We start from the raw sequence: 15,144 nt of genomic DNA on the forward strand, positions 1-15,144 counted from the left end.
TGGCTGCACATTAGAATCTCCGGGGGAGCTTTTAAAAAGCCCAATGCCCAAGCCACAATCCCAATCAGTAAGTCATAAGCCCTAGGGTTCTGGCATAGGCATCGGTAGTTTTTAACACATCCCAGGTAATTCCCATGAGCAGGTGCGATTGAGAAGAATCATTTAATTACCATGATTTGATCATAGAACTTAAAAGGTCTGAAAGGATGCAGATAGCATAGGCTGTAGTGTTAGTGTCAGAAAAGAATGTACTCCTTCCTTGCCGCACATGCAGTGCCTGGAAAGTAGAAATAAACATTCACTTTGGCCCTATTAGACCCTGTTGTTTTGCAGTACACTCATTGGACATATAGCATTCAGGGAGCTCTGAGAAGTTGTTCAAAAACCTGCAAAAATGGACCAGGCAAAGAGGGAAAGTTGGTGCAATTCTTCTGACCCTTTTTCCAAAAAGCCATGCAGATCCCATAAACACCCTTCTTTCCAAACAAGTGAAGGGCTTTTCATAACTTGATTAGTCATGGAAATTGGGATCAGAGGGAAAATGGAGGGGAAAAATGGACCATTACACCAAACTGCCAAGCAGCCAATAGAAGAAGAAAAACTACTTTCTCCTCCTTTGTTTATATCTATGATATCTCCAAGCTACAGTGTCTATGGTCCTTTCTGCATCTATCCACCATTTCATGTTTTTCTCCAAGATGCCCTGTGACCCATGTTCCAGAATCCCCCATTCTGTAACCTATTCCTCTTACCCCTTCCCCCAGCCTGCCAGCATGCTTCATGCCCCAGAATGACTTAGTTCCCATTCCATGCACCTTGGCTTGGTGTTCAGAAGAAAGCAGTCCAATTGAACAAATCCTGAATGCCTGAGAGTCTTTTAACTTCGAAGGGGTGCTGTACCTTTAAAAACAGTTACTTTCTGAGTTCCCATGGTGGCTCAGCAGTAACAAATCCAACTAATATCCATGAGGATGTAGGTTCAATCCCTGGCCTCGCTCAGTGGGTAAAGGATCCAGCGTTGCCGTGAGCTGTGGTGTAGGTCACAGATGCAGCTCAGATCCTGTGTTGCTGTGGCTGTGGCATGGGCTGGCGGCTGCAGCTCCAATTCAATCCCTAGCCTGGGAACTTACATATGCCATACCTGCAGCCCTAAAAAATGCAAAGAAAAACAAAACCAAAAACCAGTTTGCTTTCTTACTGCCATCAATTTCTAGTAAATAGACTTCTGACAAAGGGAGAAAAAATTAGGCCGTGAGAAGAGGTCTAGAAAACTGAGTCAGACACCCAAATTATTCTTGTTGATCACAGCCTCCAGTCCTTTCTCCCCACACACTCCCAGAGTACCTTCCAAGTGGAGATCCTGGCCTGAGTCTGTTTGTACATGGGCTATTTATAAGTTGGTTGTAAACTCAAAGGCAAATTTACTCAATGACTTTTATTCAAGGTCCCTTCCAGGGTAACCTGGACTCAAAGTCTTTCTGCTGAGGGTCAAGTTGAAATTCATGGTACCTCACCAGTAAGATGAATGGTTACTTTGATGAACAGTAGGATGAACTGTTACTTAGGTTGCAATGGACCTTGTTCAAGTCATTTTCACCACTAATTGCCTTTTCTTAAGTGGATCAATATTCAGAAATTAATTACTGAAGCATTGCTTGAAGAATGCCAAGCATCTTCTATGCTTTGACAATGCAGTGGTCATTGGTTCACTGAAAAAATTGCTACTACCATGTTTTTTTTTAAAAAAACTCTGCAATGTAAAAACAAATTGCATATTTGTTAAAAAGTATGTTTGCCTCTTTTTCTGTCTAATTATATTAGTTAGCATACTTCATGTTATAGAACCCTAAAAAGGCTAGGTTTTGTTAATATGTAAATAATGGCCACTTCAAACCCCAAAGAGCAATAGCCTTGGAATTACAAGAAAAAGAAAAATAGCACACTTTTCAGTCCTCTGAGAATTGTGCCACAAATGCTGAGAGTAAGCATAAAGTGGCTGTACTGTAGAGGCATATACACTAATTTGCTAGATTTAACATACACGTGAATAGAATGTGTTTCCCTAATAATACAAATCAAAATATTTCAACATTATTTGACAATAAATATTTGAAGGCTGAAATAAATGTGCATTTTTCTTTAAATGTAGACAACAGGGCTAGTTTCCAGGTTTAAAGATTGCTTTGGGATGATGACTGAACCAACTTTTAATGTACAAATACTTTATATTTGATACTTAAAAGGGATTTTTTAAAACTATTCAAACGGTAGGAATTACCACGCAAGTTACAACCTAGTTAGATATTTTTAGGGGAAGGGAAAAAATAACTGGGTTTTAGTCTTCCTAAAATAACCACGAAATCCAATAAACTTCTCGTAGAATGTTTTTTAACTTTCTAAGATAAAAATTCCTTCTGCTTCCTAACTGAAAACACATTACACATAATGTGTTGGGGACACAGCAAAATGAGACGTAAGGATGGGAAAGATGGGAGCAGGGGAAAGGCTTGAACGGCTTAGACTGGAAATTAATGGAGTCACAAGAATAGTTTTCTTACAATAGGAGGTGCTTTAACACCCACTGTGAAACATGAATGATTTTTATATACCATGGTAAGAATGAATTGCTCGGAGTTCCCATCATGGCGCAGTGGTTAACGAATCCGACTAGGAACCATGAGGTTGCGGGTTCGGTCCCTGGCCTTGCTCAGTGGGTTGGGGATCAGGCGTTGCCATGAGCTGTGGTGTAGGTTGCAGACTCGGCTCGGATCCTGCGTTGCTGTGGCTCTGGTGTAGGCCGGTGGCTACAGCTCCGATTCAACCCCTAGCCTGGGAACCTCCATATGCCGCAGGAGCGGCCCAAGAAAAGGCAAAGAGACAAAAAAAAAAAAAAAAAGAATGAATTGCTCAGTGTTCCAAAATTCCAAAGAACCTGATATTTCTACACAGATTCAGTGAGTTATCTGCAAACTGAAGGCGGATTCCTAGTAATTTCCCTACAATTAGTGATGCAAGAATCCAGTGAACTATAAACTGTATTGACTATAGTGGTCACTACCAAAAGATTACTAAATATATGTGCACACCGAACACACGGTTTTACTGTGTATTTTAAGGAGAGTTAAAACCTTGAAATAATTCAAATGAGATAATTTGAGTGCAACTATTTTTTAACACACACTGGTAAATTAACTTTTGTTTTCTGTGTTTTGATTTCAGAGACACCTTACCCTCTTTTCTGATTAAATTTTGCTTACTTTTTCCAATCTTTAGCATTAAGTTTCATAACCTACTCTTCCCTCTCATTATCTTTCTGTCATGATAAAAATCTGTTAAATTTTAATAGCATTTGGAGAACTCCTTATTTCTAGAAAGTCTCAGGTGAATTCCAACGGGGATTTGAATCATTCAGATGAATTGCGGAACATTCTCTAATTCTCCAGTTTTTCTACAACTCTGGGGTCTCTGTTTCTTTATCTGTAAAATAAGCCAAATATCTGAGGCTTTTCCAGGATGAAGGGTAGGATAAATAAATAAATATTTATGAAGAGTTTTGTCATAGAGACCCTTTTAAAAAGTGGTGCCAGGGGCTTTTTCATTCCAAAGAAAATGTTACAAATATTTTTCTCTAGGAATTCCCATCGTGGCACAGCAGAAATGAATCTGACTAGGAACCACGAGGTTGCAGGTTCGATCCCTGGCTTTGCTCAGTGGGTTAAGGATTTAGCATTGCCGTGAGCTGTGGTGTAGGTCGAAGATGCAGCTCAGATCCTGCGTTACTGTGCCTGTGGTGTAGGCCAGCGGCTACAGCTGCAATTCAACCCCTAGTTTGGGAACCTCCATATGCCGAAATACAGCCCTAAAAAGACAAAAATATACATATATTTTTTTTCTCCGAAGTAATTTATTTAAATTACATTCATATCATTTTCCTGCCCCATTATTTTGTGTTTCCTTAGATGGGTAGTACACACTGGTGGAATTTCTTCTTCCAAGATGGTAGGCAGTTGAAAAAAAATCTGGAGAAAAATCAAATAATTTCAAGAAATCCTACCTGCTTTCTGCAGGCAGATTTCAGGGGGATTTATTTTGACCTAGGCAGAATAGCCTAAGGGAACTCTGACACCTGCATCTACGATTGAAGCTGTAGTGGACATGATGACTCCACAGTACACAGAGAAATAGCAAGAGAGGTACTGTATTCCTTCTTGGCTTAAGCAGTTCAGAACAACTCCACTGTACTGTTGCAGGCTCTAATGAAGAAATGGTCCATGCTAGCATGTCAATAGCCTTATGTTGAAATGAATCAACCTTCAGATAAAGGATAGATATGGACCTTCGAAGCATGTCCCTTGGTCTCTGTTTTCAAATTCTTATCGACATCAAGTCTGAATTTAACCTCCATGATTCATTTCAGCCAGGAGGACTAACAAAGGAGGATGTATGTGTGCCCAAAGTCATGTGCGTACACACACACACACACAGCTAACTTAACTCAATCAGAACCAAATGACACATCTTATGCTTTTCCTTTTTCTTCCTGCTTGAGTTCTTTCCACTTGAAAACATACCAGGCCCCAGACAGCTCATAAACATGGTATGCTTCCATCTTGGGAAGCTTGAGTCAACTTATTTTCTAAAGTACTTTCTTGGTTATAGAAATCCTAATGGAAAAACTTTTACAGTAGCCATTTTGAAATGTGTGAATGGTATTGACTGTATATTTTGCCTCTGTTACTAGAAAGCAATTAAAGGATCTTGCCTTTTATTCCTTTTTCTCTGCATCATGCATGTCAGATACTCTTTGGAACTGAAAACCAGTGATCCTTAAGCCAAATGTCTGTGAGCATTACCTGTGTCTTTCTTCAATGGTGTAACACTGTATCCCAGTAGATCACATCATCCCCATGACACAAGTTGCTGCTTCCTAGGTGTGTTTTCCTAAAGATTTGTTGGGGGTTGTGTTTTGTTTGGAAAATTCGCAATTAGGAGAAGAAAAAGAAAAATTAAGAAACTGGATGTTTTAAAAAACAATGCAGAGGATGTGATGGACTGTTTCTTTATTCATTAAATAAACCTTTATTTATTCTCAGTTAATTGTTGGCTTTGTTTTGTTTTGTATTTTGGTCCCAGACAGACTTCATGTGTGAGATGGCTAAGTTCTTGCTCTCTGTAAGTTCCCTGCAGCTCGGATATTTTGGGGTAACACTACCAGTTTGAAATAGCAATCCAAACGTCCTGTGTCGATTCAATAAAAACTTGTTAAAGCTTGCACCCTCTAGTATATTCACGACCAGAGAGGAAATGGTACACAGGTGAAAAGGCTGGTCATATATGCGTGGTCTTATATGTGTTTTGAATTTTCTTTCACCCATGGATAGCAAAAAGAGATATCTTTAGTGAAACGTAATCAGAGAGAAGAGACAAATTCAGTCCATAATAACATTTTGCTTTTATTGTAAGATAGCACAATTTAGGTGAACTGAGCCTTAATTGTTGAATCCTACATCACTATTAGGCAGAACCCAAACACACTCATTCCATCTGGCTCATATCTAGCGGAAATTTTAGGTCTTCATTAATATAAAGGTCACCTCATTAACTAAGAAATTGGCTGTAATTGGATGTTAAGGAAGATAGCCTAATCCTTCTTAAGAGCTGCAAATACAAAGAATGTGACATCAATATAATCAGGGTTTTTTTTGTAATGAGGTTTATGGTGTCATAGCAGATATTGTTTAATTAAGCAGTTCTCAGGCTCATCAGACAGTGAGAATTGCTGAGAGAGCATTGAAAAAAAAATATGTATGCCTAGGCCTCACCTCAGAGCAGTTAAATCAATTCTTGAACCGGGGGCCCCAGATTTGATATATTTTTCAAAACTCCTTATGTATGATTCTAATGAGAAATCAGGGTTGAGAACCACTAGCTTAGATGGCCTTTCCCATCTTGATAGCCCAGTTCATTTGTATATGGTTCTTCAAGACTTCTGACCCTTGGATTTGGCCTCAACTTCCAGCTGGCACCCAGGGAGAGCCCAAGTATAACATTAACGAAACGTAAACCCAAGTGGGGGGGGGAACTATATTAGAGTTCCCATCGTGGCTCAGTGGTTAACAAATTTGACCAGCATCCATGAGGATGCAAGTTTAATCCCTGGCCTCGCTCAGTGGGTTAAGGATCTGGAGTTGCCATGAGCTATGGTGTAGGTGACCAGGATGCAGCTCAGATCCTGCATTGCTGTGGCTGTGGCATAGGCCGGCAGCTACAGATTCAATTCAACCCCTAGCCTGGGAACCTCCATATGCCACAGGTGCGGCCCTAAGAAGAAAAAAAAAAAAGTGGGTCTTCCATTATTATTTAATACCCCCCTTAGGAAGCTCTTGGCACATATTACTGATAATATACTGTTTAAGCATCCAGCTATAGTCTGTTCAGGACCCCTTATTGATTAGTACCTGTGTATTCTTCTTGGCTACCTATGCAAGGATAACGATGATGACGAAGCCAGGGTGTGAGTAGATGCTTGATAATGTTTGTTGATTTATTAAGAAAAGGAAGCCCAGATAAAAGAATACTTGGTGGGGGGGTAGTTCTCTTGTGGTGCCGTGGGTTAAGGATCTGTTGTTGTCACTGCCATGGCTTGGGTTGCTGCTATGACACAAGTTCAATCCCTGGCCCAGGAACTTCCACATGCTGCAGGCACAGCCAAAAAAATGAAAGAATATATTTTTTTGGCCATGACCATGGCATTTGAAATTTCCCAGGCCAAGCACTGAACCTGTGCCACAGCAGTAACCAGAGCCATAGCAGTGACAATGCTGGGTCCTTAATCCAGTGAACTGCAAGGGAGCTCCTAGAATACTTTTCAATTTCAATATGTCCTATAGTCAAACTAGAAAGAACAGAGATTTTCAAAGATGAGACAATATATAGAATATTGTGGTTTGCCTGGTAATATAAATTATATTATATATAATAATATATGAACCTTAACTTCAAAAGTATTTTATACTTGTTTTATCCAAGCTCCTAATCCATAAGCCACAATGGATTCTGCAATCTACAGTTTGAGGAGTTTTAGCAAAGATTAGACTTGATCACTAAGACCCATTTACTTTTCCTTCAAACATCTTTTAGGAAAAAAATGTAATCAAGTGGGGGTGGGAAGCTCAGGAATTTATTAAGAACTAACTTGCTTCCAGAGATTTCCAAAACACAGAAATAGGCAACTACAGACAAAATATTTAACAGATTCCTACTCTTCTGGGGGGAATGGAGATAGGGAAGAAGAGACATAGGGTAAGAATACCATCATTTGAGTTAAATTATCTGATTTCATTAAGAAATTGTTTTTAATAACCAAAAAAGAAATATTTATTTGTTGTATGTTTAGCTCTATATTAGAAATCATAGAAATAACATGAAAAATACGGTTCTCTTTTGCAAGATAATTATAATCCAGAGAGGAATGTGCACCCTACCTAAAAAAAAAAGGACTAATAATTTTTTTAAAATTCTTTTTGGCCACACCTGGGGCATGTAGAAGTTCCTGGGCCAGGGATTGAAACTGCACGCCACAGCAGTGACCCAAGCCACTGCAGTGACAACACTGGATCCTTAACTCACTGTGCCACAAGAGAACTCCAAGGACTAACAATCTTAATACATCTGTGAGACCTTCTCTGATTGACACATTTTATTTTAGCACTGATTTTATTCATTCTACAAACTCCACAAACTTATTGATTAATGAAGCATTTTTGTTTGTTTGTTTGTTTATTCATTTTTTGTTGTTATTATTCTCAAACCCTTTTGTTGACTTTCAATAGATCGCAGCGAGGGAGCTGCTCTGCTACGTATGAAACCCTGACGCAGAAGCAGGTCATCTACGAACAGATTAGCACCAGGTTCCCCACAAATGTGCAGTTAATGAAGCATTTTAAGCCTAAAGAAGTAGACAACTGTCCTTAAACAGTGAGTAAGGCAGATGCCCTGAGCCTTGTTATAGCCCAAGTTCACACTGCAGAGTCAAGTGTGACCAGAAAGAGGTCTAGATATCCTCATCCCTAGAGCTATGTTGTCTTCTGGGACTACAGTTTCTTCTAAGAGCTGTTGAAGTCAAGAGGTTAAACATTTTATTCTCTAATTTGGACTAAGGAAGCGAAGTCCTGAGCCCACCGCAATTTCTTATTAACTGAAATCAGAAGGAACGGGAAATTCAGCATCAGCCTCTCAACAGATTTCTAAAGATACACTTGTGATTTTATAAGTTTTAGCTTATGAGCTGGGGAAGATACTTTCACTCATTACAAACAAAAGGATTTTGATAATCAGATATAACTAAAAAAGCAAAAATTTTAATGAAGACTCTGTAGGTAAATTGCAAATAGATGACTGTGCCTGATGTTAGGTATTGAACTTAAATGAAAAGAGTTTGGGAAATGTTATTATTGTTTTTGTTGACTTGTGACAAGTTCCAAATACACAGATAACTTAAGAGGCCTGCTTTTTCTAATTACTAGCAAGGTATTCTCCCAAACACACACAGGGCTGTTGACCACCAAGTCACCCTTTACCTTAAGAGCTTGGTTATTCATCCAATGGTTAAGCAAATTTATAAAAGTAATTCAAACCAATACCATGTGTACTATATTGCTCTGTTAAAGATGAGCCTGGATGGTAGTAAAGCCCTTCTTGTTCAACTTGTACTGATTAAGAGAAAATCACTTTCAAAAGCCACATATATATGAACAAATATATATATGGGCGTACCTGTAAGGAATTAGTAGTTAGTAGTTGGCTTAATACGGCAAATAAAATATTGAGGAACTATATATCTAGTTGCTTTAAAGCTAAATATTATTTCAATTAAATTAGTCTTTTTGAAAAAACATGAAAAATATATCTATATTTCCAAGTTGATGGGAAAAACTTCCAAGCTAATTACTTCCACTCTCATCAGCTTGTCGTTTTTTGAAGTATTCAAAAACAGCACTTTTGCCAACCGGTGGGATTAGATTTAAACACTCCGCATCTTTACTCAGGGAAGCACTCAATATTATCACCCCCCAAACAGGCCCTTAGTGCCATCAGGAAACTTGGCATGAAAAAGAAACCCACGTTTTTAATTATATTTTACAAAATCTACTTTAATAATGGATACACAGTTTTTAAAAAATACTGAGCACTTACGCCCATGTACTCTACGAAGAAAAGAAAGAAAGAAAAATGTCTGACTACTTCATGCACACACACACACACACACACACAATACACTAAGCATACTGCTCTTACAAGACAGGAAGGCAGCTCTGCATTAAGCAAACACAAGTAATAGATATTGTAACTTCACCCTAAGAGGACAAATTTACAAAATCTAAGAAAGTGATTATTTCGCTGAGGACTAAACCTGCAGTATAATCTAATCCTTTTTTTTTTTTTTAGATTGTTTTCCCTCAAAGTAGTCCAGGAAAGGGGGAGGGGGCATTAGTCTCAACAATCAAAACTATTCCATTAATGAAATCTACAACATACTAAGGAGGGAAAAAAGGCATTGCGTCCATTAGACCGAGGATGCAAATGAAAGTAACCTGGAAGTTTGCTAATTTTGTTCTAAGAATACATCCTACGCCCCACCGAAGGCCCGAGCGGCTTCTTGGGGGAAAAGGCTGTATCTCCGGAGCGCAATCATTGAGAGTCCCATTCCCGCGAGGCCGCGCCCTAACTGGCCATCTGGAAGGACTCGGGCTGGAAGCCGAAGAGCCTTTGGCCGTACGGCTCGCTCTCGCCTGGCAGCTTCGCGCCCGCGAACGGAAGGTAGTGGTCTCGACCGAAGTGCTCACAATGGAGATTGACCCAGTCCCGCTCCGAGCCGAATCGCTCGGCCTCAGCCAGGATGCGGGTCAGAGCCATGATGTAGCTCAGCGCCATCTGCAGGGTCTCGTACTTGGACAGCTTTTTATCCTGGCCCCACTGGGGTACCACCCTGCGCAGGCGGTCGAAAGCCGTGTTGAGACCCTGCATGCGGCGGCGCTCACGCGCGTTGGCCGCTAGGCGCCTGCGCGCCGCACTCTCCAGCCGCCCAGCCCCTGCGCACGTGCCCGCGCATTCGGCTGCGCCACCCGTGCACGGGGGCGCGGCACGCGCTCCCGCCGCCGCCGCCGGATTGCAGGGTTTGCACGACTTCATCCCCCGCCGGAAGGAGGGAGGCGCAGATCTCACTTGTCAGCTCAGGACCTGCGTGTGGGTTGGTGTATGGAGTCGCTCCGCAACTTGGTTCCTCTTAACAAATAAGTCATGCAAAAAGCAGCCCGCGTGGAATCTAAGTCTGCAGCGGGGAGTGCGGGGCTCCGCCCTTTGTCCTACTGGATAGCCAGACTGGACTGATGTCTTCACTTGCCAAAATTTAGGGGAAATTGGGATGCTGAAGAGAAGTCATTTTCCCAACATGAAACTGATAACGAGAAGGGAACCTTCTTGCAGCAGAATTGGTGTGGCTGATTCGGGGAAGGTCTCTCAAGTCCTCCGGGAAAGCCCAAGACTTCTTTTCAGGAAGACGAAATCTTTCCCGAAGCTTAGATAGGAAAGGAGCGCCTCTTCCGCAGTAGTTGTCGGAAAAGTGCCGGGTGAATCTTTGAAGGAGAATTTATAGCAGAAGGCTGAAGGAGGGAACAGGTGGTGGCAGGTGGGCGGGCGTCCCTCGGCTTCCATCTCAGCACCTTCCTACCCTGGGAACTGCAGGGGGGGAAAGGGGGACGACGCAAAGCAAAATCCTGACATTACAGCCTTCGTCTGTTGGAAGTTTCTCCAAAGCTATGTCCTACACTAACACACCATCTGGAGTGGTCTGGCTGTCCCCAAGAGAATAACAAGGTGGGGGTGGGGAAGGGCTTGGTCTTTCTTTTCCCATATCAGCAGGCAGCATACATATCAAAAACTGAACCAAAGTTTTAAAATTGTTAGAAATCACTTGTGTCAATATATTGGTTTTAGATTAAGATATGTAGAAGCTTAGTACAAGATTCGCTTTTCAAGATGTGACAATTTTGCATAAGGCTGATTGAATACATGCATTTGATTTTAGCTATTGAGTAAATTGGGACAAATTAGCAGATCCTAGTATTATTTCAGACCTAAGATTTTACTGTGCAAATAATTTGGCTGTTTTCTGCAGAATATTATAGCATATCAAAAGATATTAATGTACTCACAAATGTAGAAAGCAAACTTACAGCTACCAAAGGGGTGGGGAGGGGGCCAAATTAGGAGTTTGGGGTTAACATATATGCACTACTATATATAAAATAGATGAACAAGAACCTACTATATAGCACAGGGAACTATATTCAATATCTTGTAATAACCTATAATGGAAAAGAATCTGAAAAAAATATAAATGTAAGTATGCATAACTGAATCACTCTATACAACTGAATTCACTGCTATACAACTGAAACTAATACAACTTTTTAAATTAACTATACTTCAATTAAAATGGTTAAAATAAAAAAGATATTAATGTTATGTAAAAATGTATATTATACTATATATTAGATTGCATGAGTTTGTATACTTCGGTAGATTCAGAATCTATGCCCTATTTCTCCGGACACATATTTATAAATGTTTTCAGGACACAGATTGAGATGATAATCAATTATTTAATTTGACTTTTAAATCTAATAAAACTAATTATAATGCAAATATATGTGTGAAAGGGAAGCATCTAAGTGATTTGTGAGGTTTTAAAAAATAATTCCTAATGGAAGATTTTTTTTTCCCCACCTCATAAAGTTATAAATATTTCATACTACTTGGATATTTCCATTGTGTCAACTGTCCTTAGGAATAATACTGAAGCATGATTTCCACTATTGATAGTGAGCTGATTTATATATAGATAAGCCATTAAGTTGATTCTCTTATCTCAGCCTCTTTCTAGTTCTTTAGAAGAGTAAAGTAGCAAGGAAACCAGCTCAAATAGATTCAAGCCAGAATCATTTCTGAATTCTTTGGGAAGACCAAGTATGTTCTTTCCCCTCTTGAAATATGGATTATGTTGGCATTATTCCCAAATATTTTTGTATAATTAAATTATCAACAAGCTCCCACAAATCAGTTTTTTAATAATCAATGAATTTTATTAAATTTTAACTGTACAACCATTGTCACAACCCAAATTTAGAACATTTCCATCCCAAACCCCTAGTCCACCCCTCTGTCCCCAACACCTGTCCCCTTTGGTAATCATAAATTTTCTAGTCTGTGATTCTGTTTCTCTTCTGCAAATAAGTTCATTTGTATCCTTTTTTAAGATTCCTTTTAACTGTGTCTTGCTTCCCTTGCCATTGCTTTAGACCAAAACCCTATTGTGACTGCCCTGACTCCAAGTCCTGTCTTCCCATAAATAGTTGATTAATCCCCAGCTGAAGCAATGACAATGAAATGAAGTTGAGTAACATGAAGACAATAGAAGGCAATTGAACATTAATGATCTCCAGCATGACAGATGTTGAACACAGAATTTTGCATGGAGCCACTCAGCTCTATTACTCTGATTCTTAACAGTCTTGGTCAGGAACAGCAGTCCTGTGACAGGAGGATGTTTGATGACTATGTTTAGTCATCAGAATGTCAAATACTTTTTTTTGAGTTTTCGTGGAAATCGGGTCTACCAATGCTATTATTTCTCCTGTTCATTTATCTTATCCCTTTCCCCCAACGAGCCTTTTCTGTGCTACTCTTTGGAATGTTTCCCTACAAAACATACTGTTCTGGACACTTTTGACCAAAGTGCTAATGAGATGCAGGATTTTGCAGGCCATGTATTCACAGTTGGTGAGATTATAGCCTGTGCAACCAAGAGAACAGCAAACACAACTTGAAGAGAAAAAGGAAACCCAGCAGTATGCACACAGCGTGGTTATATTAGAACATACGCTAGCAGCTATCTGTGACATGAAATTGATCCAAGGATAGAAAGTATTTCTGCAGTAAAAAGGCCTTAGAAGGTATTTAGTAATTCACTTCCTAGATACATTCTGAAGGACAATTTATTAGTACTACAAAGGTGCTTCTGGGAGAAAATTATTCTACTGTCCAGTATATTTGGGAAACACATTTGTTTTCCTCTGCTTAGAGAGTCATGAAGCAAAATTGGTAAGGTTTCTGAGAAGTCTTGGCATAAAGAAACCATCTGACTCCAGAGTTTCCTAGACCTTCTTGAACATAGAACCTTTTATTTTTCCCCAGAAAAGCCTATTAACAAAGTTTCTTGAAATATCCACTTCTAAACCTGCTCTAATACCTTCCATTAATTTTGCAGAGGAGGAGACTGAGATCCAGAGACTAAACATTATGTTCAAAGGTGCTGAGTGATTTAATGACTGAATTAAGAAGTCAAATCTCCTGTATCATCTAATTTTAGAGGTTTTAAAATTGAGGTCACTTAATACAACTTACAAAATGGGGCCCTGAGATCCACCAATCACTAGTGAAATTTTTGGAAATAAAATTAGAAAGGATAAAGGATAATGTGATTTATTTTATCACCCTGGTGCCTAGCACAGTACCTAGAAAATAACAGATAATAAACAACCCAGGCTAAGGGGCTGCAAAAATGTTATATAAATGATAGATAGATGCAGATCAGAATGAATGCATTCCTAGTGGATAACCCATATGAATAATTTATATTTCTTTACTTTTTAAAAAGCACACACTGGATCCATATTTTGAATGCAGAATTGATTCTTTCTTATCAGAAAACATATTTATAGCCATTTGAGCCAAAAGAACATACATGTCAGACTAATTTCTACCATATTTCTATACTGAGAACATGAACCTACCAGATGAACTGGCAGTTACTGCATGTCTAGGGTTGGCCAGAAATCAAAACTGGCAGATGGAATCATGAGAGAGGGGAAAATAGAAACATCTTACACCTGTAGTAGAAAACCAGGAGAAACATTAGAGATAAAAGATCAATGGCTGGAAATTATTACATAGGACAGATAGAATAGGTAAAAGGGTAAACATTCTTTTATTATCCAAAACCATTTTTAATTTTTTAAATAAATACTGTCCAAAGACACACAGTTAGGAGTTCCCTCTGTGGAATGGTGGATTAAGAATCCAACTGCAGCAGTTCAAGTCACTGCAGAGGTGTGGATTAGATCCCAGGCCCTGCGCAGTGGGTTAAGGATCTGGCATTGCCACAGCTGCAACATAGGCCCCAACTGCAGCTCAGATTCAATCCCTGGCCCAGGAACTTCATATGCCATGGGTGCAGCCATAAAACACACACACACACACACATACAATTATAAGAAAGAGAAGAAAACACTTGTTCATTCTGAATGCGCAAGAAAAATATGGAAAATGAGGAAAGGGCTTCCCTCTTGGAGCGAGTGGCAATTGAAGGCCTCTCAGTCCCTGAGAGACTCAGAGGTAAGCCAGCAAAAGACCAAGGAAAGATGAAGGTGAGTTCCACTTATACTTCATTAAAGGCCAGAAGGGCAGTCTTAAAAGTTCTTGTAACTTTGAAACATGCTATGTAGTTACCAGTCAAGAAAAAACCTGCAAAAGGATATAAAAGTTTAGAGAAAGGAAGAGGGAGCTAAGTCTTGCATCTCTGGCCCCTGCCCCTCAAAAATTCAGGGAAGAGAAAACCCAACGGAGGGCAGAAATTAAGAAGGGGCAGAGACTAAGAATGGGGCCAAGAGAAATATGAAAGAGATGGGGACATTGTCCTAGGCCCCAGAAGTGACCATTCACCTTCAGAAAGTGCAGGCTCCCAACCCCCAGTCACTTGACTCACTGCTCTAGAATTCCAGCTTGGCAGTCTTAGTTTCTAGTCACCAGGAGCCAGAATGACTTGCATGGTTTGGACTCTGCCTTCACTCTTCTCCATGGTGCATCTTACCCTCCTCTTAGCATCTAGGCTAAGCATCCTCTTTTATAGCAGTTTTGAATCCTGGATCTCCTTTCAACTAGCTCTGTGCTCTTAGGATTATCACTTCTCTGATTTCTCCATCTGCAAAGTGCTATCATAATACCTCTCGGGGCAATAGTGAGCATTAAATGAGATTGTACTTGTAAAGGATTCTGCCTGGTTCCTAAGAAAGTCACTCTTTTTGA

At 39.8% G+C, this 15,144-nt stretch overlaps 1 protein-coding gene across 1 annotated transcript; it reads right to left on the reverse strand.

The window, feature by feature from the left end:
• Positions 1 to 8,956: 8,956 nt before the first annotated feature.
• Positions 8,957 to 11,269, reverse strand: ATOH7 (atonal bHLH transcription factor 7). Its single transcript, XM_047761247.1, has one exon. It carries the CDS (start codon positions 10,189 to 10,191, stop codon positions 9,724 to 9,726), a length of 468 nt encoding a protein of 155 aa, XP_047617203.1. The 5' UTR covers positions 10,192 to 11,269; the 3' UTR covers positions 8,957 to 9,723.
• Between the last annotated feature and the right edge of the window lie 3,875 nt (positions 11,270 to 15,144).

This window comes from Phacochoerus africanus, chromosome 15 (genome assembly GCF_016906955.1).
Source record: "Phacochoerus africanus isolate WHEZ1 chromosome 15, ROS_Pafr_v1, whole genome shotgun sequence".
NCBI lineage: Eukaryota > Metazoa > Chordata > Mammalia > Artiodactyla > Suidae > Phacochoerus > Phacochoerus africanus.